Source organism: Candoia aspera, chromosome 2, assembly GCF_035149785.1.
Source record: "Candoia aspera isolate rCanAsp1 chromosome 2, rCanAsp1.hap2, whole genome shotgun sequence".
NCBI classification, from domain to species: domain Eukaryota; kingdom Metazoa; phylum Chordata; class Lepidosauria; order Squamata; family Boidae; genus Candoia; species Candoia aspera.
Genome location: NC_086154.1, coordinates 228,391,601 through 228,412,991, shown reverse-complemented (window position 1 = coordinate 228,412,991; position 21,391 = coordinate 228,391,601). Strand labels below are relative to the sequence as shown.

General features: G+C 38.9%; 1 protein-coding gene and 1 non-coding gene across 2 annotated transcripts; both read left to right on the top strand.

Moving 5' to 3' along the window:
• Positions 1–691: 691 nt before the first annotated feature.
• Positions 692–5,696, top strand: LOC134491589 (cytochrome c oxidase subunit 7C, mitochondrial). Its single transcript, XM_063295449.1, has 3 exons — positions 692–840; positions 2,001–2,131; positions 5,611–5,696. The coding sequence occupies exons 1-2, from the start codon at positions 766–768 to the stop codon at positions 2,115–2,117; spliced, it is 192 nt and encodes a 63-aa protein (XP_063151519.1). The 5' UTR covers positions 692–765; the 3' UTR covers positions 2,118–2,131; positions 5,611–5,696.
• On the top strand, positions 1,525–1,586 carry LOC134492603 (small nucleolar RNA Z39). The gene has a single exon (XR_010067479.1). It is a non-coding gene; the product is annotated as a small nucleolar RNA Z39 (small nucleolar RNA).
• Positions 5,697–21,391: the final 15,695 nt, after the last annotated feature.

Below are 21,391 nucleotides of genomic sequence, written 5' to 3'. Positions count from 1 at the left end.
TCAATAGCCTTTGATTCACAAACTAAGACTCTCAAGGATGCTGGTAACAGATGTGTTTATAATTTCTTTCATAGGAGTGGGATACAAGATCAAATTGTTGAATAGCAATCAGTGTATAAGCATTCACACTTTTCAAAGGCTGTATACATCTCTGTACATCTGGCTCCATTATTACCAGCTTTCAACCAAACTGACTTTCTCTCTCACCGTCTTTGCTTTTTATGATTCTCGGTTAGATATTTATATCGCTGCTTTAAATTTGTTTAATTTTAACGAGGCATTTTAATGATATTTGATTATGTAAGAGAGCTCATACGAAGACTGGGTTTTTCCCTTTTTTTATGAAGGTATGTATTAGGTCTGTTTATTTCCTTTTGCTTCCGGCCTTGACGGGGCATGGGGGGAATCATCCCTTTGAGCACTGCATTTTTTCGCTAGAGTTGAGGGTTTAAATATAAACAAACCAATAAGTGCCTATTTACGGGTGGTTTTTTTTTTTTTTCTTTTGATTCTTCAAATAAAGCCCGCGAAACTCTCCTCGGTGAGGCTGGAAAACAGATACTTTTTAACAAATAACTTTCATTTCCGCAACTAACGGCCTTTTGCTGCGCTGAAAACTACAATTCCCACATTGCTTCAGGGCAGCTACTTCTCCCGGCTGTCGTCCTTCCTCCCATAATGCCTCCGAGTCACGTGGCTCTACATTAACAGAAGGTCGTGTGGGAGAAGGAGCTTTTTTGTCGCTGGGTTCGTGCTTCGGACGATATGCTGACTAGCAGCGTCCGTCGGTTCGCCACCTCCGCCTTTCGCCGGGTGCATTATGAGGATGGGCCAGGAAAGGTAAGATGGAGACAGGGAGGGAAAGAAACTGGGACCTCCGTTTCTGCGACCCCTCGAGCGGCACGGCCAAGGGCAGTTTCCTGGGCAAGTCTGGCTAGGCCTGCTTTTTCCCGCCTCTGTCGTTCGGTGCTTTGGCTATGCCGTCGGAGGAAGGAATCGGAGAGGGGCTCCTTCGCTTTTCTGGGCCCTTCGCCTTTCGAAGTCAGTGTGGGGAAAATAATAATCAGGTTTGGGCAGGGGTGTCTTATTTTGCAGCCTCTTCTCCTTTCTCTTTCACGGTGTGGTGTTGCTTTGGAAGGCCGGGGCTCAACGCGAAAACGCTTGCAGTCTTAATCACGGAAAGATGGCTTTCCAAAGTAGAGAAGAAAGAGCCACATTTTTTTTTACGGATGTAATAGTTATATCTCTGTTCACATTTTGGGTCTGCATGGGATGAAATATGTGGGCTGAGCTCTAAATAGTAGATGGGGGAAGCATCGGTTTTTTTTACATTTCACTATGGAATCACGATATGTTTAGAAATACCACTTTTCTTTGGCTGCAACTGGAAAAGTACTTGCCCAAAGGCACTAGTGCTCAATATGCACGGTAGTGTTTTTGAACTCTAATATGTAGTTCCCTGTTTCTATAGTGACAGGAGCAATGCCTTTGGTGCAATATACGAAAATTTTCTTAATTCTAGTGGTACAGATGATGATAGCATAACAGCATGAATAATAATGATACTGTAAACGCTTTCTGATGTACCTATTCTGCTTTGTAAAATCTACCCTTGATTCCTCATTCCTTGGAAAGAAATAAGATATTGTGAAATTGTGTTGAGCTTCCGTTGAATTTCAGGTCATGCTCTTACTCAAGATGCAACTAAAGGGCATACATGGTGTTCTTTTAATGTCAAATAAAAGTAGGGCTAGTAGAAATCAGGTTCAAATTAAAGGATGTTGGCATTAAACTATGAAACCTATGTACACCAAGGCTGATTCTCTTTTTAGACAATTAGGAATACATTGAGTGCAGTTCCATATCTGTAAATGATAAATGAGCATTTACTATTTGGTTGCTATCCGTAGGGTTTGGGCCAATTCACTTTTCATACATTAACTTTGTTTAATAACAAGTACCTTGGCTAATACAGAACTTCAACATTCTTTTCTTTTCAGAATCTCCCATTCTCGGTTGACAACAAATGGAAATTGTTGTTCGGAACTTTTATCTTTACTATAACTGGTGTTGGTGGTCCTTGTTTTATTGTAAGGCATCAGCTGCTCAAGCAGTGAATATGTTATAACAGGTAATTCCTACTTGTTATTTTCTTACAATTATCTAAAAGTAGTCTCTTATTAGGTATTTTGGGTACTTGTTGGAAACTATAAAAATTATATTTCTGATTTTATTTTAATAAAGTTCAGTTGGTAGTAAACCAGTAAACCCTACAGTGGCATTTTGGTGAATTTCCTAATAGGTAAAACTTGGAAGTAATGCATGTAAAGAAAGGTAACAATGCCTTCCAGTGTAGCTCAGCTCTTGGGTGCAGCATCTATTGTAATGTAATGGAAATGGTTTGCCATTGCTTTTTTCTGGGATCAGCCAAGGTCACTTGTGTGCTGCTGCCTACTGACACAGTACATGTAGACTTGGATTCAAATTAATATATTTGATTCCAGACTAGGAACCATACTCTTCCTCAGATACTGTACTGTCTTTTTCCCACATAGCAATTTAAATTATGATTAAGTAACATTTAGAAGACAATTTGAATAAAGTGCAAGGAGCATATCTGTACAATTGCATTTAATATGACAGGTCCATTCCTAATCCCATCAGATAAGAGTAATTTATCCAAGTCTTAAGTACATCACAACCAGGCTATTGAAATTCTTTGTAGATGGGCTGCTGTGAAAAGTATCTGAAATTCCAGTTGGTCAAATGGCCGCAGCCAGACCACTAACCAGAACAAGGCAATAAAAGGACCTTATGCCGATTTGAAAGAGCTGTATTGGTTACCATTAGTTTTTCAGAGACGGTCTTAGGGCATTTAAACTTTTACAGTGCTGAATGACTTTGGTCTGAAGTCTCAGTCATTATGCCAGGACACTTAAAATTCAGTGGTGGGCCCTTTTAAAGCTGGCTTTGCTTGTAGAGGCTGTCTGTTGGGAATGTGGGAGAAGACCTTCCCTTCAGTTACTCTGAGACTATAAAGCACATCCTCTTCAGAACCACACCCAGTGTAGATTTTTTAGGAAGGCTTTCAGTATGTACCTCTTTAGCCTGGCTTGCTAAATGATTATTTATGTTCGTATTTGTACTCAGCTAGCTGACAGCTTCTAACTAATCTTGACTGCTCTTTAAAAGGTTTAGCAGGGTTAAATCTGATTAATAGTTGGATGTGAGAAGGTGGAAGAAAAATGAGGAATCTGCTACCCTGGACCAAATCTTCACTAGCAGGAAGGAATTGGCTGGAAAAATGAAGGTGTCTGGCACTTTTGAGGGGAAGTGATCATGTAACCACTGAATGTGTGATATATGGGAAGGAGGAAATGAAAAGAGTTAGATTTCTAAACTTCAGAATAGTGAATATGAAGAACTCTGAAGAAAGTAGGTCACATCCAATAGTTTGAAATCCTGAAGGAGAAAATGTTCTGGAAAATTGGGAAATCATTCCAAAAGAGCCACCCTGAAGATATAATCACTAGCAGCATCTACAAGAAAGAAAAATGACAAAAAAAACCTGAAGTTCATAATGAGCTGAAATGTGTAAGAGATGCTCCAAAAATCCTCTCTTGCTTTTTGGAAACGAAAGCCACAAAGGTCTGATGCAAGAAGAAAGTGGTGAATTGATCATGGGTGATGGCAAGAAGGTAGAACCTATTCACTCCTGTTTTGCATCTGTCTTCTCTGAGAAAAGAGACTCTTAGAAGCAAAATAGAGTCCTAATTGGTCATTGTTATTAACCAGGGAGAATGAAGAAACTACAGCTTAGGATAGATGAGAAGGTAAGAGAGAACATAGCTAAGTAAATTCAAGTCTCCAGGATGAGTTGCATTTTATTGATGGAACTGGCAGAGGTGATTGAAGAGCCATTCTCAGGAGTCTTTGAGAATTTCTGGAGAACTGGTGATGTCCCAAAAGACCTGAAAAAAAGCAAACAACCCATTCTCAAAAAGGAGTCCTAGCAAAATACAGCCACTTCAGCTTGGGCATGTTTCTCTAACAGATTATTAAACAACATGTTTGTGAGTACTTACTCTGACTTGGTTAGACCCTACTCGAAATACTGTGTCTCGTTCTGGGCATCATATCGGGAAAGGCAGGAATAAAGTGTGTTCAGAGGCTACAAACATAATGAGGGTTCTGGAAGCTAAACCTTTAGAAGTGGTTAAAGGATCTGGGTACCTCTGGGCTGCAGAAGAGGTAACTATGGGGAGCTAAGATAGTAGTTTTCAGATACCTGAAGCATTGTTACATAGAGGAAAAAGTACACTTGGTGTATTGCTCCAAAGGATAGGGCCAGAAGCAGTGAGTTAAAACTAAAAGAAAAAGATTCAGGCTGGGATGTCAGCAGGAACTGACTGACTGAACTGTCACTCGGGTGGAACAGACTACAACATGAAGAGGTGAGTTCTTCACTGGATGCTGGGTGGCCATTTGTCAGAGGTGTTCTAGTGGATCTTACACTGAACAAGGGATTGGACTAGATGCAATACTATGTAGGAACGTTAAAATTCCCTGAGGAATGCAATGGTAAACCACTAATATATGTGTTACATGCCTATGGGTGTCTAATCACTTGAAGCTGAGTTCTGCCTGAAGGAGAGCTTTACTTTATTCATTTTAATTGTTTTTATTTTAATATATATAGTTTATCCGCCTTCAGTAGTTTTGTTAGAGCAGAAAGGATGATTAAATTTAGATGAGATGAATAATTGTTTAGCATTTGAACTGTTTTTCTTGAGTACTATACAGATTGCTTTTATTCTGTTTTATTTCCTCTACTTTGGCAAATATAACTATCCAGGATTGCAGCATAAAAATGCAAATAATGCCACAGGCAGCATGCAATTTGTGTGAGCAAAGCAGTTAACCACTAAGCATAAAAGATTTTGTAAAAGAATCTATATAGAGGTAGTTCTCGCTTAACCACAATTGGGTCCAACATTTTGGTTAAGTGAATCGGTCATTAAGTGAATCTGGCCCAATTGCACAATCATTTTTGTGGCAGTCACTAGGCAAATCACTGTAGGCCTTAAGTGAACCACATGGCTGTTAAGCAAATCATGCAGTCTTGATTTTGCTTGCCAGAAGCCAGCCAGGAAGGTTGAAAATGGTGATTATGGGATGCTACAAAGGTCATAAATGTGAACCAGTTGCGAAGCACCCAAATCATGATCACGTGACCATGGGGATGCTGCAACGGTTGTAAGTGTGAGCAGCTGTCATAAGTCATTTTTTCCCCCAGCACTGTCATAAGTCCGAACCGTCACCAAACAAATGGTTGTTAAGCAAGGACTACCTCTCTTAACATTAGACCAGCACAAATTTGAAGCTTTTAGGAAATAAGATGGCTGTACCAAATTTATTGTGACTCAGTCAGAAAGACCTCTTTAGCTATACAGAAAAAGGCCGTTTCCCAACTATGTTTTAAAATACCCTGCTTAATATGAGTCTCATCTACAAAATGAGATTCTAGTAACCTGAATGGAATGAATTGTAGGATACAACATTATATATATTTTAAGGGTTTTTATATATTTCCTGTCTTTTTTCTTTCAGATTGAGAAGAAAGTACAGAAGAAAAGTTAAAGTTAAAACAGCATTCTGCATATGCTTATAAATAAAAGTTATATCTGAAAGTACAATGGATTCTCTTTGTTTGGTACAACTATAGATTGGCAATTTATAAAGCAAAATCATCCATCCCTAGTCATATAAAATAAAGTGTAGTTAGCAATTTTTACTGCAAATGGAGACCAGTTAAACTGCCTAAGACATGAAATTGATTGCTTTCATAGCAAAGGTCCTGCCCACAAAATGTTGTAACAGAAAGCAAATCAAGAAATTCAAGAATAATTTGTAAAATTATAAAATAATGGCCAGGTGAAATAGTCATTAAGGGAGTCAACTCAGAAAAAAAATCCAGAAATGTTCAACCAGGTCTATAATTTTTTAGAAATACTCAAAAGTCATGAGGTGTTTTGGGGTCGTGTATTACTGGGGAGAGGGCGATTTGCCCCCTCTGTGAAACAGAACTGCCAATCACTGTTACAGACCCCAAAATGCTACTTGTTCTATCGTGGCTAGCTGGTGACAGTTGTGTGAATATAAACTTGCCCTTAAATTTAACAGTAAACTTGGAGTTTGCTTCCAAATGCACATACACACAAAATCAGTTCAATCATGTCCAATTCTCAGAGACTGCAGGGACAAAGTCCCTGCAGTTATTTTGGCAAGTTTTTTTCAGAAATGGTTTGCCATTGCTGCCTCCAAGGTCACCCAGCTGGCTTCATGCCTAAGGCGGGACTAGAACTCATGGTCTTCCCAGTTTCTAGCCTGGTGCCTTAACCACTACAAACTGGCTCTCCCTAGAATATATATATAGTTAGTGTTTAGTTTTCTTTGTGGGTGTTCATTTCTCTCTCGCTCTGTAACTAAGTCTCTGAGGAAATGCCTTGGAGTAAAGATGCTTCAGAGGCATTTGCAGCATTCCATTAGGAGAGGAGAGTAAGATGTATTCTCAGGAATTCTTATGTAGTGCAGTAATGTTTGACTCCCTGACAATGTTAGCAGAAGTTTGTTGTTGGACCCAGCAAACCAGGAAAATTACTGCTGAGCTGCCCATCCTCACTGTAAGAAGTAATGAACTTGTTTGGTAGGAAACGTTCTGCTGGAGATTTCAGTAGTGTTTGACATGCTAGTAGAAGTGATCTGATATAAATGTATAGATACTAATACTTTAAATATTCATGATAAGGAATTGTTACATGTTTGTTTAGATATATATTATGGCACAAACAAGTGAAGATGGGTAAAAATGCATAGTACATGCATACATTTGACAACATTAAACGTAAAAGGTTTATACAGGTACATAACCAACGGGGACCGTGCAAGATCCAGAATTAAAATTGTTCCTAAGCCACAAGATGAGTGAAAACAATACTAAAATATGCGAAGTTTTAACTGTTACTGAAAGTTAACAGAAAAACTACAGAATAAAAATACTGTGTGAAATAATTACAGTACAGAAATTACTATTGTAACCATTTTTAATTTTTTACTTCACCAACCACACTAAATATGCTCCTTGCAAGTTTCAGAATATATAACAATAGAAACTAATATTAAACGGAGCAAAAAAAATTCTTAACTGTCTAAATCAAAAAAATCTGGGGACAGGTTATGTAGTCAAATAGAAGAGATCAAAAGTAAAGCATAGAGGCAAGGAAAGTACAAATAGAAAAATGTTGAGGATTTGGGGGGAAGTGTTCACAAGTGAGCTAAGGGAGGGAAAATAGGTGATAATCAAAAAGAAGGAAGAAAATTACTATGCTGAAAGTAACCACCTAGCCCCTAAAAGATAAATGGGGGGAGGGCGAAAATATTACTGTTCTCACACTGAGATAGTTCAAAGTTAAAGTCCTCAATAAAGCAATGTTCTAGAATCATGGGTGTGTTAGCCACAGGGATGAGCAAAACTCATCAATTCTCACATTGAACTTCAACACAACTTGTAAAAGTATAACTGGCTTCTATCCTCCCATCTCAGACAAAACACTGGCAAAAATCCTGTACAGTATGGCATTCAGCTTCCTCATTTTATCTATGTAGATTTTCCAACTAGCTGAAACGGTTGAGATTTTCCATAGACACACACATTGGCCAGTATATAATGTGTGTATACTAACCAAAAGCCACATTCCAAGAAAAATATGACTGGTTTTTTTATAAAAAACTAGTACTGTATTGTGAAATGTGCTGGATTTACAAAAATTACAAAAAAAAAAAAAAATCCCATTGGCAGATACCAAGCAGATTCTGGCAGAATAATGGCTCATTTCTCTCCAGAAAAACAACAACAGAGAAAAGGGCAGAGATAGTACAAGAGTAACTCCACTGAGAATGGAAGGCAGATACCATCAAGTCAGGTTAGAAAAGGCAGAACTGGAAAGGCCTAACTGGCTCCATTGCCAGGCGAAACAGTCCCATGCACTACCTCCACCAAAGTGACATGAGAATCTTCCAGTCCTGGCTCTGTTCCCTCTGTCTGCTGAGAGATGCAGACAACCAGCCCAGACTTATCCCACAGGCATTTACACTTGCATCTCAACCACCTTTGGCCACATCCAGCTATCTGATGGGCATAATGGCATCTACAGATGATTACTTTACCCAGGCTCTGCCTTTTTCTGGGATCTGCCAATATCCATAGGCAGCCAGGTTAGGGCATCTTGCCCTACCTGTGTCCTCAGCTTAGAAAAGGGAAAGCTAACCCAGGGGGGTGCAGAGGAGGAAGCGGGGAAGCTACGTCTCAGCAAGCTCAGCAGCTACAGGCAAGAAACGAGAATGACATCTAGCTACCAGGACCATAAGCCATGTTAAATAGTCCATCTCAGTTTGCTCCCTGCCTGGAGCTCAACTTGGCACACAGCAATGGCACAGCTTAGAGCACAGCTTGGAACTTGGCCTGGAGCTTAGCAGCAACTTTGCTCTGGAAGTTGATTCATGTGAGGAACAACCAAGCTGACCATACTCCCCAACAAGCGCAAGAGCTTCTATGGATTCTATGCCACTTTAAGGACTGAGCCCAGAAGATTTAGTTACATGGCCAAGCCAACTCACAAGGGCTAGGAGAATGGAGAAAAGCTTTAGATTGGGCAACATGTGGGGCATAATAAAATACTGTGTAAAGTTTTCATTCACACTGCAGTGTGCCAGTCATTGCAAAGCATTATATCTGAACCTCATCTGTTCTCAGTCTTAAAAGAAGTTTAGCATAATGTTATGCTAAACTAAAACGAGAGCATAATATGATAATTTAACGGCCCAGAGTCCCCCATTGGGGAAGATGGGCGGTGACATAAATTAAATACATACATACATACATACATACATACATACATACATACGTACATACATACAGTTAACTGTCATAAACCTTCAGGAAAGGGCATTGTATATAAAAATATTAATGCAAGTAATAAAGCTGAATGAATAAACGGGACTGGGCAAAAGTTTGTCCTATGCCACCTGGCATAGCTTGGAAACAATGGTGTGGCAACATCACAAACTAAACTCATTGATTCAGCTTCTAAATAGAACAGTGCTAGAAATCTGCTTATTTTTATGACTTGCTAAAATGCTGATTCTAAAAAAAACTCCTTCAATTATCCTGATGGAAATATGTCATAACAAGTTAGAAAAGAATGACCTTTTCCCAGAACAGCATTTTCCCTGCTTATGGTTTCCCATATATTGGTAAATATATGAGAGGAGAAACCTGAACAGTCAGATTCATCATGCTGAAATGATAGCTAATGTACACTGCAAGGTAGCTGCTTTACTGCTGGCAAATGTGCTCTTTTGGTCAGTATCGTTTGTGCATCCTTGCAAATGCCAAGAAAATCAAACATCTGTCACGCCAGATGAGGGAACTTATTTACAATGTGTAGCACAGCACTCATCCTTGAAAAGGTCACTCATAGAGGAACAGGTTGTACATGGTTAACCGGCATCTAGTAAATGACAGCTTGTAACTCCAAAAGGGTATACACTGAACTGGTTCTTGTAAAGGTACAGTCCTGCTTGGTTACCTTTAGAAACCATATTTTATTGAGTTTTTGAATTAATACAATAAAAACCTATCTAGCAGGGAGAGGGGTGCTAAAATTTGAAGGTGAGATTGTGGGCACATGGCATTTGTACCTGTGGATTTTTCTTTTTCTTTATCGTTTTAAGCATATAAATATCTGGGGTCTCCTGGGACTACTATTTGGTTGGCATTGTTAAAAGTGCCACTGATTAAAACAATTTTAGCAGTAAAATAACATAATTGGATTCTGCACTCAAATAACCATACTTGAGTCACTTGTTGAGATGGGCAGCTATAGAAATTAAATAAATAAAAATACAAAAGGGTTTAGCAGGGGGCAAGGTGGGATCATTTTCACTGAATGTGAAAGGGGTACGACTAGGGAGGCAAGGGCACAGCATTCAAATAGCACAAGAGTGCTAAGTCCTGCTCACTACAAACCTGTGGGTCAGTGTGGATAGAAGTGATGTGATGCAGCACTGGGTAAATGAAGGTATCTGTCCAAGAGGTCCCTTACCCAAATTCTTGGAGAAGAATTTCCAGCCAACTACAAGGAGGCAAAATGGCAGCTACCCAGTTTGGTGCATGCCCAGAAGTGCAGCCACTGTTTTTGCATATGTGCAAAAATGGTGCCTGTCATTTTGCACCACAAGCAGCAAGCAATCCTGCAGATTCCCAAATTCCCATTTCTCTGTTTGACAAAAGTTGGAGTGTGGAGATGGTCACTTTTTTCCAGGTCTGAATGCTGTGTGTCCTTCAAAACACTCCAGAGAGCTATCCAGGCAGAATTATCATCTCCTAGAAGAACCCTCAAATGAACAGTCATTATGACCAATTAACCATAATTCATCCTAGCAAAAGGAATCCCTCACTAGCAGCCATAATTGTAGCTTTTACTAAATTTGAGCTTAAATTTCTAGACCATTAATGGCAAATTTTCTATTTTATGTCATCCCAAATGCACAATTCCAACTATTGGCCTACTTGAAGGAGTTATTTAAAAGTGAAAGGCTTTTTTTCCTAAAGTAATAGTGATACGTGACACATGACTGTCATTTTAGGGCAATTTTATCCTAGGTATTTTATAACCTAGTATTCTGTAACTTTTTTGCAACATCTTTTGAAATTTTTCTGAAATACAGTATGCTGTATACCAGTCTGTTTTATAATCACAAAGCAGAATAATTATACCTGATTGTAGAGATAGTTATTTTCATCCCTACAATTTTCCATTTTTTTTTACAAGGCATGAATTTGATTTACTGGTTGCAGGACCCAGTGTGTTCAGTTTGAAACTTACTTTGGACATTTGGAACGTTCATAATTTAACAAAATATTCATCTGTGAAGTTCTATGAAGTTCTACTAACTGGGCACAGAATTAGAATTAAACAAATTTGGCCAAATCCCTCCCAACCCCACAGAAATCATCTGCTATATTTCAGTCTGGCTGTAGTTAAGAACAGTTTGAGATTGGGTGGTATACAAATATTGTTGTTATTTCATTTTTTATATAGCACAGGAATTAAGAAGCAAGACAAACAAAAAGTTCTGGTGGGTGTAGGTGTTTCTTGCTGGAGCCAAAAAGTCTGAGTATCAGCTGGGTCAAGAAGTCAATCCTTTATCTTCCAAATTGATATGCTAATAGTTACTATGGTAACTAGGTGGATGGATGATATTCTAGAGGTGACGGACTCATCCCTGGGGGAGCTGGGGGTGTTGACGACCGACAGGAAGCTCTGGCGTGGGCTGGTCCATGAAGTCACGAAGAGTCGGAAGCGACTAAACAAATAAACAACAACTATGGTAACTAATTGTCAGTAGCCTAGATAAAGGTGAATCTTTTGTTTCCCTCAGTGCTTTTTCTCACCTTTTGCTTCAGTATCCTGCTTGAAAAGTTTATCTCCCTGTGTGAAGAGAGGCAGAACTGTAAAAATGCTTTTATTCTCTGTTTTGTAAATACAGTTTATATTTGTTGAAGTTGCTGGTGTGAGTTTTGATATTTCTCTCAATGGCAAAGCTCTTCTGAAATTCCGCTCTTGATCCTCGGGATCATACACACACACCAACAAATGTGTGTATAAAACTAAGGAGTGTACATCCTTGGTCACACTGAAAGGTGGATCCAATCAGTTCTGTAGGGATCATGTTGGGGACCCCAGAATTAAGCAGACACCAAATGAACAGATACCAGTTAACTCTGCCAAAAATCTGAACAGGTACCACCAATCATATATTGGACTTGATTACTCTCCGTTTGTGTGGGCAATCATATATTCTACCTATTTAAGCAAGTATACAAATACCCAGATGTCCTCGCCATACTCTTCCTTGACATGGGGAGATGAAATATTATGAAATAGTTTCTGTCTGAATTACATTCTTTTTCTGTTTCCATATAGATCAGCCTATGCAGTTTTATGTAAAGCAGTGCCTTTATTCTGGTGATACATTTTTTACAAAAATACCTTGGGTGATCTTCAGGGGGTTACCCTGTCAGGCAATTTCCAGCAGGAAGCAAAATCAGCCATTGTGGCTGGTGAGATTTGTTCATAGTCATGGATCACAAGTTCTGCAGGTCTAATATGGAGGTTTTCCATTTTTCCTTCTTGTTTGAGAGGATTTGGTGATAATGGCCTGTTGTTATTTTTACTTTACTCTTCTTTCTTCTTCTCTTCAGTTTTCCTCACAGTGGGGATGTTAAGTGGTTTCCTACAAAGTTCTCTGCAACCCTCCCAAAGTATTCCAATGAGTGAAGGCATAAAAGGGCATACCGGCCAAGACGGTGCACGGCTGGCAATGGCATCACAGACCTGGAAACGTCTCATTGTGATGTTGCAGAATGAAACACTGAAAGGCGAAGCATCACCATGATGCTTCAGGAACGCACACGCTAGTCCGTAAATGAAAGGCATAAGATGCATTACAACCTCAATACCAGTATTTTCTCAATACCAGAGGAAATACAATTGCTGAGACAGCTGGTAGCTGGAACATAAAGATTTAATAGAGGCCTAACTGCAGCCAGCCCTAGATAATAAATTGCAGCACACATATCTCTTCTTTTAGTTTAAAAAAAAAAAAAGGATTGGAGTGGAATAGCTCACTTCTCTAAGTGAGTCTCCCCCCCCCATTTATGCACTGTCCCCCCACTCTTTCTCAAACACCCACACCTGTTACTTTACCTCCCTCCCATCTCTGTCTTCCTCTTAGGCAGCCCTCTCTTTCCTATTTTTACTTGTCCAGAAATAAATAAGTAATTCGCTTACACATTAAACTCAGAAATATTTATTCCCAAGTAACCATATAGTAGATCTCCATGTAAGAAAAGCATTCTTTGTATGTAGTTTTTAGTCCTGCAAACCTCTCAAAGGCCACCATGGTTCACCAGTACTTACCAACTTATTTGCTTCTGATCTCACTGCAACACAATGGTATATTCTTTCTCTTCCATCACAAACCAGCCAGGTTGTACCAGCAACCTCTTCCTGCACTTCTTCTCTCTCCTTCCTCATCTCTTGTTGCCTGGTCCACTTTTTTCAGCCTTCTTTCCTTCTCCAATGATGACTGACATTTTGTCAGTGAAATTTCACCAGTAGCATGTTAATATGTTTTCTACTACAGATTAAGGTTACTATGGTAACTAATCATTTTGGCCGGGTGAAGAGGTTGAATTTAATTGCCCCCTTTTCACTTGTTAATGGTTGCATTGCCTAAGGGAGGAACTTGCCTGAACTTGTTTTAGTTTCAGTTTCCCTTCTGTGTAGGCATGTAGAGAGTTAAGCAGCTCTCCCTGAGAGCCTATGAGAATGCAGAAGTCTTTAAATATGTTTGTTTTCTGTAAATAAAATTATTTTTATAGAAATGCCTGGTGTGTGACTTTTCTGATCTCTCCTGGGCCAAATGCTTTCTAGCACTCTGCCAACATAGCACTGTAAAATGCTGTAAGAAATGTGCTCTTATAACATAACAATGTGTTTGCACATGCACACACTAGAAAGTGGTAGGCTCACTACTGTGGCTCCTAAGCCATTCCCACATAATTTCTATTATTGTACCTTCTCCTACTCCTCAGTAAAACCTGTTAGTATATTGCCACCTTCTACTGTTTGCAAAGAAAATGCCTCTCTGCACCTTTTTTTAAAAGATGTTTTTATCCCACCTTTATTATTTTTATAAATAACTCAAGGCGGCAAACATACCTAATACTCCTTCCTCCTCCTCTTTTCCCCACAACAACCCTGTGAGGTGAGTTGGGCTGAGAGAGAGTGACTGGCCCAAGGTCACCCAGCCAGCTTTCATGCCCAAGGCAGGACTAGAACTCACAGACTCCTGGTTTCTAGGCCAGCACCTTAACCACTAAACCAAACTGGCTTTCAGTTTGATCTAGATCTTACTCAGAAAGGTGGCAAAGAGTGGAAAGTTTGCCCTTTCTGTAGCTGTAATGGTAGGTTGAAATGGCCTTGGGAAGCAGGAGGAAGAGTCGCAGACTAGACAACTGGCATGTAAAAGATATCTCAGCCCACAGGAGGAGAGAACACATGGGAAATGTTTTAGAAGGGAACCTACTTGGTTTTCCAGAGAGTAAAAGGAAAGGGGGGAAAAATACGTTCAGTCTTGCTAGATTCTGTTAATGTCATTTTACAACAGTCCTGCTGCTAACTGATTCTTCAGAGTTGATTTTCCTGGGCTCCAGTTTTCATTTCCTTTAACTCTTTTTTGTCTGAACCTTTGGAAAGATTTTGCCCCATCTACTATATACGATAATCAGGCACTTCTATAGTTCTATATTAAGTTTGATTTTAAGCAGACTCTCTACACTGAACATATGAATGTAAGTAGTGGCCTGCTGAATTGGGCCCCTGGACCATCTAAAACAGCAGTCTGTTCTCTCAGTGGCCAACCAACCACACAAGGAAGCCCACTAGTCTCCCAACAGATGGCCTTCTCAGGCAGTCACACTGCCACCAAGGCTGATAGCCATTGATCCCCAGGACTTCCGTGGATTGGTCCAACCATTATAATGGGTTGTATATTTTTCCTAATCCATTGATTTATTAATTGCTGTTTATTTTGCCATTTGCTTGGGTTTGCTTTTTAAAAATAGTTTTAGAAACTTTGGACAATTTTAGCAATGTTGTCATTTCCCAAGAAAACTTCAGTTAGAAATTATATATGTACATATATATATATATGTATGTATGTGTACACACAATACAGTATATGTATGTATGTATGTGTACAATATATATACATGCATATACACAAATGCACACACACACACATTCGTACACACTTTATCCCTACAATCTTGCAGGATTTGGATCCTGTGAATATTTTCTTGTCAAGTGAAATATTTAACTTAATTTGACAGTCTTGGTAAGAGCTTCTGAGAGGTTTGGCCATACAGCAAGATTCCTCACTACCTGCTGAACTTTGGCTCAAGGTTCTGGCCAATCTTTTGTTCCTCTCCTGAAGTGAAGTATTAGAGAAAAATGTTGCAGGAATAAAGAATATATACAAGGCATAGACCAACAAAACTGGCTTTCTTTTCCATAGAAACATACTAAGTCCCTTTTGAACCCATTGCCTGCCAAGGAGATATAAAGAGGAAGAATGTCAGGAGAGCTGTGTGCTTGATGTTTGCTTCTGCTCTACGCTATGCCCAGATGCTACATCTATTCCGAGCAATTCCTATAAACATGTTTTTTAAAGATTGGTTTCTTCTATATCAAGAGATACTGCAGGCTCTTCGTAGTAATTTAGAATTTCATTTCTAGTCCTCACTGATTACTATGTTAGCAGACTCTGATAGATGGTTGCAATATTATAGGTTTAAGATTAGTATTTTCAGTACATGAGAAGGGCCATAACCCTGAAAAGCAACTCTCTATGTGAAAGGACATGTTTTGCCTACAGACAGCCCAGAGTTAGTCCTTGGAATCTCCAGGTATTGCTGGAAAAATTCAAGCCTGAAATCCTACATAGCTACTCCCAATGATGATAACTGTAGGCTAGATACCCAATGATTTGACTCAGTGTAGACAGCATTGTGCATTCCTAAAAGCTCAATTAAAAAAAATACACTGCAAAGAAAATTGCTTCTATAAACACAGAAATTATTCAAATGTAAACAATATGTGCACTCACTCTCTCTCACACACTACACACACTCACAGTATATCTATCTACCTACCTACCTACCTACCTACCTACCTACCTACCTCCTGTTAATGAAAGTGTGATCTTTAATCATATTGTTCCTTCATTACAACCTTATTTTTGCTACTGTAATATGAACTGAACTGGAGGAACAATTATTGCCTTGTTTCTATTTGTTTTATCTGGCCTCATGCCTCCTTGCCTAGCTATTGAAAAATAAACTAGACTACATGGGTCATTTATGATGTGATTTAATAAGCTATCTGTTACATATATCCTACAGGGAGATGTATACCTTGCAAGCACCTAGTAAAAAGCACTTATTTTTCTTGGTTCTTTATTTTAGTTCTTGGGATGCTGTGTAAGAGGCAATTTAAAGCAACACTGCACACACTGTTATTAAAGAACGATCTACACAACTCAAAAGAGTTTCAAAACCTAGAATGACAATCACATGACAAAATTAGAGAGGTCATGAATGAAAGCTTGACTGGTTCCTAATTTCCTGTAAAAATTACCATTAAAATTCTACCCTCTCCCATTTTTAAAATCATAAGTGTTTATTCCTCTGCAGCAAAAGCTATGAACCTACAAAGTGACATAAATAAAAAGATTGCCACAACAGTCGCCTAGGAATTGATTTTCAACTAGGTATTTGTTCTGAGGATTCATTAGAACTTCTAGGAAAATTATTTTTCTAGATTTCTTATATCACACTTTAATCCTATGACCCAGGAACCTATGACCCCAAGGAACATAAGACTGGCTGAATTCTCTTTGCCAAGGTTGGATGTGAGGATTTGACCTTAGATAGGCACATTCAAAATAAGATCTTTTTGTGAGATGAAGCAACTCCAACCTCAGAAGGACTCAAAGAGGGATGGGATGGGATGGGATGCGATAGGAATATGGAGCTTCTTTTCTCCCACCCTTCCCATCCCAACTGTCAGGCTCACTGACTAGACTTCAGCAGTAGTTCCCCAATGTCCCTCAATCTCTTGCTAATCAGAATATCACAGGGTCTTTTGTAGATAGATAGATAGAATACTTTATTGGCCAAGTATGATTGGACATACAAGGAATTTGACTTCGGTGGAAGAGCTCTCAATATATTTACATAACATCAAAAATAAACAATAGTAAAGTAATATTGTTATTTACTAAAACTATACAATCAAGAAAGAAAAAAATTGGAGGAAATAATACTACAGCTATTAACTAACACACACTCATATTTAAAAGGAGAATTAAGGGACAGTATACTGCATCTGTTGTCTAACATACGTTCACATTTAACAGAGCATTACCGGTCACATCTTAGCAGTCATGTCTTACCATACATTGTCAATCATTATATCATGCTACATTAATTAGGAGTTCAACAGAGCAATGGCACAAGGGAAAAAAACTGTTTCGATGTCTAGATGTTTTGACATATGGTACTCTGTAGTGCCGTCCTGATGGTAGAAGTTGAAACAGTTTATGTCCAGGATGCGAAGGGTCTGCAGATATCTTCTCTGCCCTCCTTTTGACCCTTGCAATATACAGGTCTTCTATAGAAGGCAGGCGGATTGCAATAATTCTTTCTGCAGACTTAACTATCCATTGAAGTCTATATTTGTCCTGCTTGGTTGCAGAACCAAACCAGACAGTTATAGAAGAACAAATAACAGATTCAATAATTCCTCTGTAAAACTGTACCAAAAGCTCCTGAAATAAATTAAACTTCCTAAGGTGACGCAGGAAGAACATCCTTTGTTGTCCCTTTTTGATGATAGTTCTGATGTTAAGCATCCATTTCAGGTCTTGAGAAATTATGGAGCCCAAAAACTTAAAGGACTCTACTACTAATACTGGGCTATCGAATATGGTAAGAAGTGGGGAGTTAGAAGGATTCTTTCTAAAATCCACAACCATCTCTACAGTTTTGAGCGTATTCAGTTTCAAGTTGTTATAACTACACCACAGGGCCAGTTGTTGTACCTCCCGTCTATATGCTGACTCATCACCATTCCGAATGAGACCAATAACAGTTGTATCATCTGCAAATTTCAGAACTTCAACAGAAGAATCTTTTGAAATACAGTCATTGGTATGAAGGGAGAAAAGCAACTGGGAGAACACACATCCCTGAGGGGCACCTGTGCTAACTGACTGAATACTGGATATAGTTTTGCCTAACCTCACATGCTGTTTCCTATCTGTTAGAAAACTGATTATCCACCTACAGGTAAGTCAGGCACAGTAAGCTGGACCAATTTGTTATAAAGAATTCCTGGAATAATAGTATTGAACACTAAAGTCCACAAAAAGGATTTGCACATCTCTCTGGAGATTCAAGATGTTGCAAAATATAATGTAGAGCCATGTTGACAGCATCATCTGCTGGCCTGTTTCCTCTATAAGCAAACTGCAATGGATCTAGCAGAGGATGTGTGATAGCTTTCAGATGAGCCAGCACTAACCTCTCAAAGGTCTTCATAACTACAGACGTCAATGCAACAGGTCTATAGTCATTCAACTCGCTGATGGAAGATTTCTTAAGAACTGGAATAATTGTAGAGCTTTTAAAACAAGAAGGAACATAACACATCTCCAACAATTTATTAAAAATATGTGTAAAAATAGGGGCCAGTTGTTCCGCACAAGCTCTTAGACAGGAGGGAGTCACACCATCTGGGCGTGGAGCTTTTCTGATCTTTTGTTTTTGAAATAAATCTTGCACTTCTTTTTCCAAGGTCACCAGAGGTGAGGAGCCTCAGGAATTGGGAATGGGTATAGAGGAGTTTGGTGCTAACAGTGTATCTGAAATACAGTTGGTAGCAGCAGATAACAGTTGTTCCTTCTCAAACCTGCAATAAAACATAGTAAGGTCATCTGCCAATTGACAACTTTCATCATTCAGGAAAGATGGATTGTTAAAGCCAATGATATTCTTCAGGGTTTTCCATACAGTTGCAGGATCATTTGCTGAAAACTGATTTTTCAGCTTTTCTGAATAATTCCTCTTTGCTGCCTTAATCTCTCTCGTAAGTACATTTCTGGCCCGATTATACATAATCCTATCCCCATTCCTATAGGCCTCCTCCTTGTCACGGCGCAGCTGCTTAAGCTTTGCTGTAAACCACAGCTTATTGTTGTTATATATGCGTATGTTCTTAGTGGGCACACATATGCCCTCACAGAAACTAGAATTCAGCAGTAGTTCCCCAATGTCCCTCAGTATCTTGCTAATCAGAATATCACAGGGTATTTTGTAAGATATGTTGCTGAAGTGAAGCTATATTATGTCCACAGCTGGTTAATCTACAAAATTTAAAAAGTGAAAAAAAGATTCTTCTCTCAAGACTTGTTCTTCATAAATACGTGTTCACTTTGATCAGGGAACTGTTTTCAAAGTGCTTTTAGATCTACTATGGTTGGTTGTTTAAAACATTTCTACTCTGATTCCCATTAAAAGAACTCTCTTTTAAAACCTTCCCAAGCTTTGATGTTACCCTGACTGGTCTGTATGTAACCCAAGGCAGCTGCAGTAAAGTTGAGGAAAGGAATAAGGCTGGTACAAACTGATAGAGATTTGCCATGAGTAACAACAACTTCAGTCTGAAAAATTTGGATGCCCAGAGTTTGTAATTAGCAGATTGCAGGAAATAGGAAGTAAAGATAAATGGGGGAAATACAATGATTGGATCACAGGATGATCTTCTTGGGATCTTCTTCTTAGGAAACAAAGTGGAGCTTTCAAGGAAAGAATTAGGGTCCAATAGTTTCTGTTGTATGAAGCTATTATTGCATCTGCATAAATCAGGTTGTGATCTCTACAGTTAACTCTTTTAATAAAAGGAGTAAAGTAGAACTGTTCTGAAAGTTTTGGTTCTGAGTGCCAAATAACAGAGTAAAGTAGTTTGTTCTTAACTAGAAGTGTATCTTGGGTCCTTCTTTTCCTCCCTCCTTAAAGATAGGGAAACTGTTCGTCCTTTTCTGGTCATATAGTATGAACCCATTCTTCAGGATTTATCAAAGATAATGGTAGAGCTTCAGGCACATGTCATCAACAAGTTTGTTTAGTACCATGCAATGCAGTCAAACTGTCCATGGATATTTTGACTCATTCAAAGTAAATATATATGTAAATTTTCCCATACTATATTTCTATCAAGCATGAACTGGAACCGTGCTCCTTCAATCAATTCTTTACAATTACCAGATGAAATAAATGTCCTTTTTTCAGAGAAGATTGAGTTGAGTAGCTGTGCCTTTTCTCTGTCATCTGTTATCCTTTTGCCATTTTCACTGATCTTTCTATTTTGAGTAGAAAGGTAAATGACCCTTTGTATTGTTCTTAGCATCCTTCACTAACCCTAGATCATTCTGCACTTTAGTTTTTCTGGCACCATGTTTACAAATCTAGGTTACACCTCCATTATTTCCATCAGAGTCTTTTGGAGTGGTGTGGCTCTAATAAACCTAATAAATCATCATCATCATCATCATCATCATCATCATCATCTGGATCCAAAAGTTCCTAAGACTTCTTCCTGCCCTCTGTTATACCTCCAAATGATCTGAATATGTTGATTGTTGCTTTTAACATCTTCGTAAATGACTTGTAGTTAGAAGTGAGTAATAAAGTTATCAATTTTACAGATAAAAGTTATACAGGGGATTATAGCAAAATGCCCCTGAAGAATATTTGCATAGTAAGTAAATTATTATGTAAAAATATTTCAGTGCAAAGAAGTACAAAAAATGCATTCTGAGAGTTTAAAAAAATCATAACGCATCAAGAGATTAACAGTATAGTACACTATTTAGTTATAGGTCCTATTTGTTATAGGTCCCTTTAGGGATAATGTTTACTATTTTCCACTTCCTGGGTGCCATTTTAATTATTTTAATTGTTCCATCAATTGATTTAATCTAAAAATATCCAAGTATGATATCTCATATAAGTTGGAACACTATCCTAGGATAAGGACAAAGTTTGGGTTGCTTAAAAGGGTTTGGAATATGAGAATAAGTGTAACATGCCAATGCTAATTTTCTATTCAGGTGGTGAAAGCTCTCACGAAACTAGAATGATATGATGGATATTGTCCTGACAGGCAGGAATCACACCGAGACGAGGAATAGGTCTCTAGTGTTTTATTACTGCTACAGCAGACAGAAAATCCTACCAAACTGAAGAAGCGTGGGAAAACCCAGACAGATAAACCCCAAAAGTCAAGGCGGATCTGTTCTGGGTTTCTCTGAATGACAGCTCAAAGTCTCTCTACTACGCATGTGTTTTCCCCCCTGGATAGGGGCGCCCTCCTGCTCACCATCAGTGCTTATGACAGGTATGTGGGGAAAAGTGAACTTAACCTGTCCTTCTCCTGTATCCCCACTGCTAAATTGGAGGCCTGGGAATCTTCGGTACCCGTGCACTCTCACTGCAGTTAAGAAATCTGCACAGAGTTCTAAACTGGACAGGGAGCTTGTGATCCACAGACTCTGTGATGCCAATGGATGGAAACATCTGGCCAGGTGAAATGGGTGGCCAAGAGAAGCAAATTGTCCCATCCTAACTGTCCCTCATCATTCA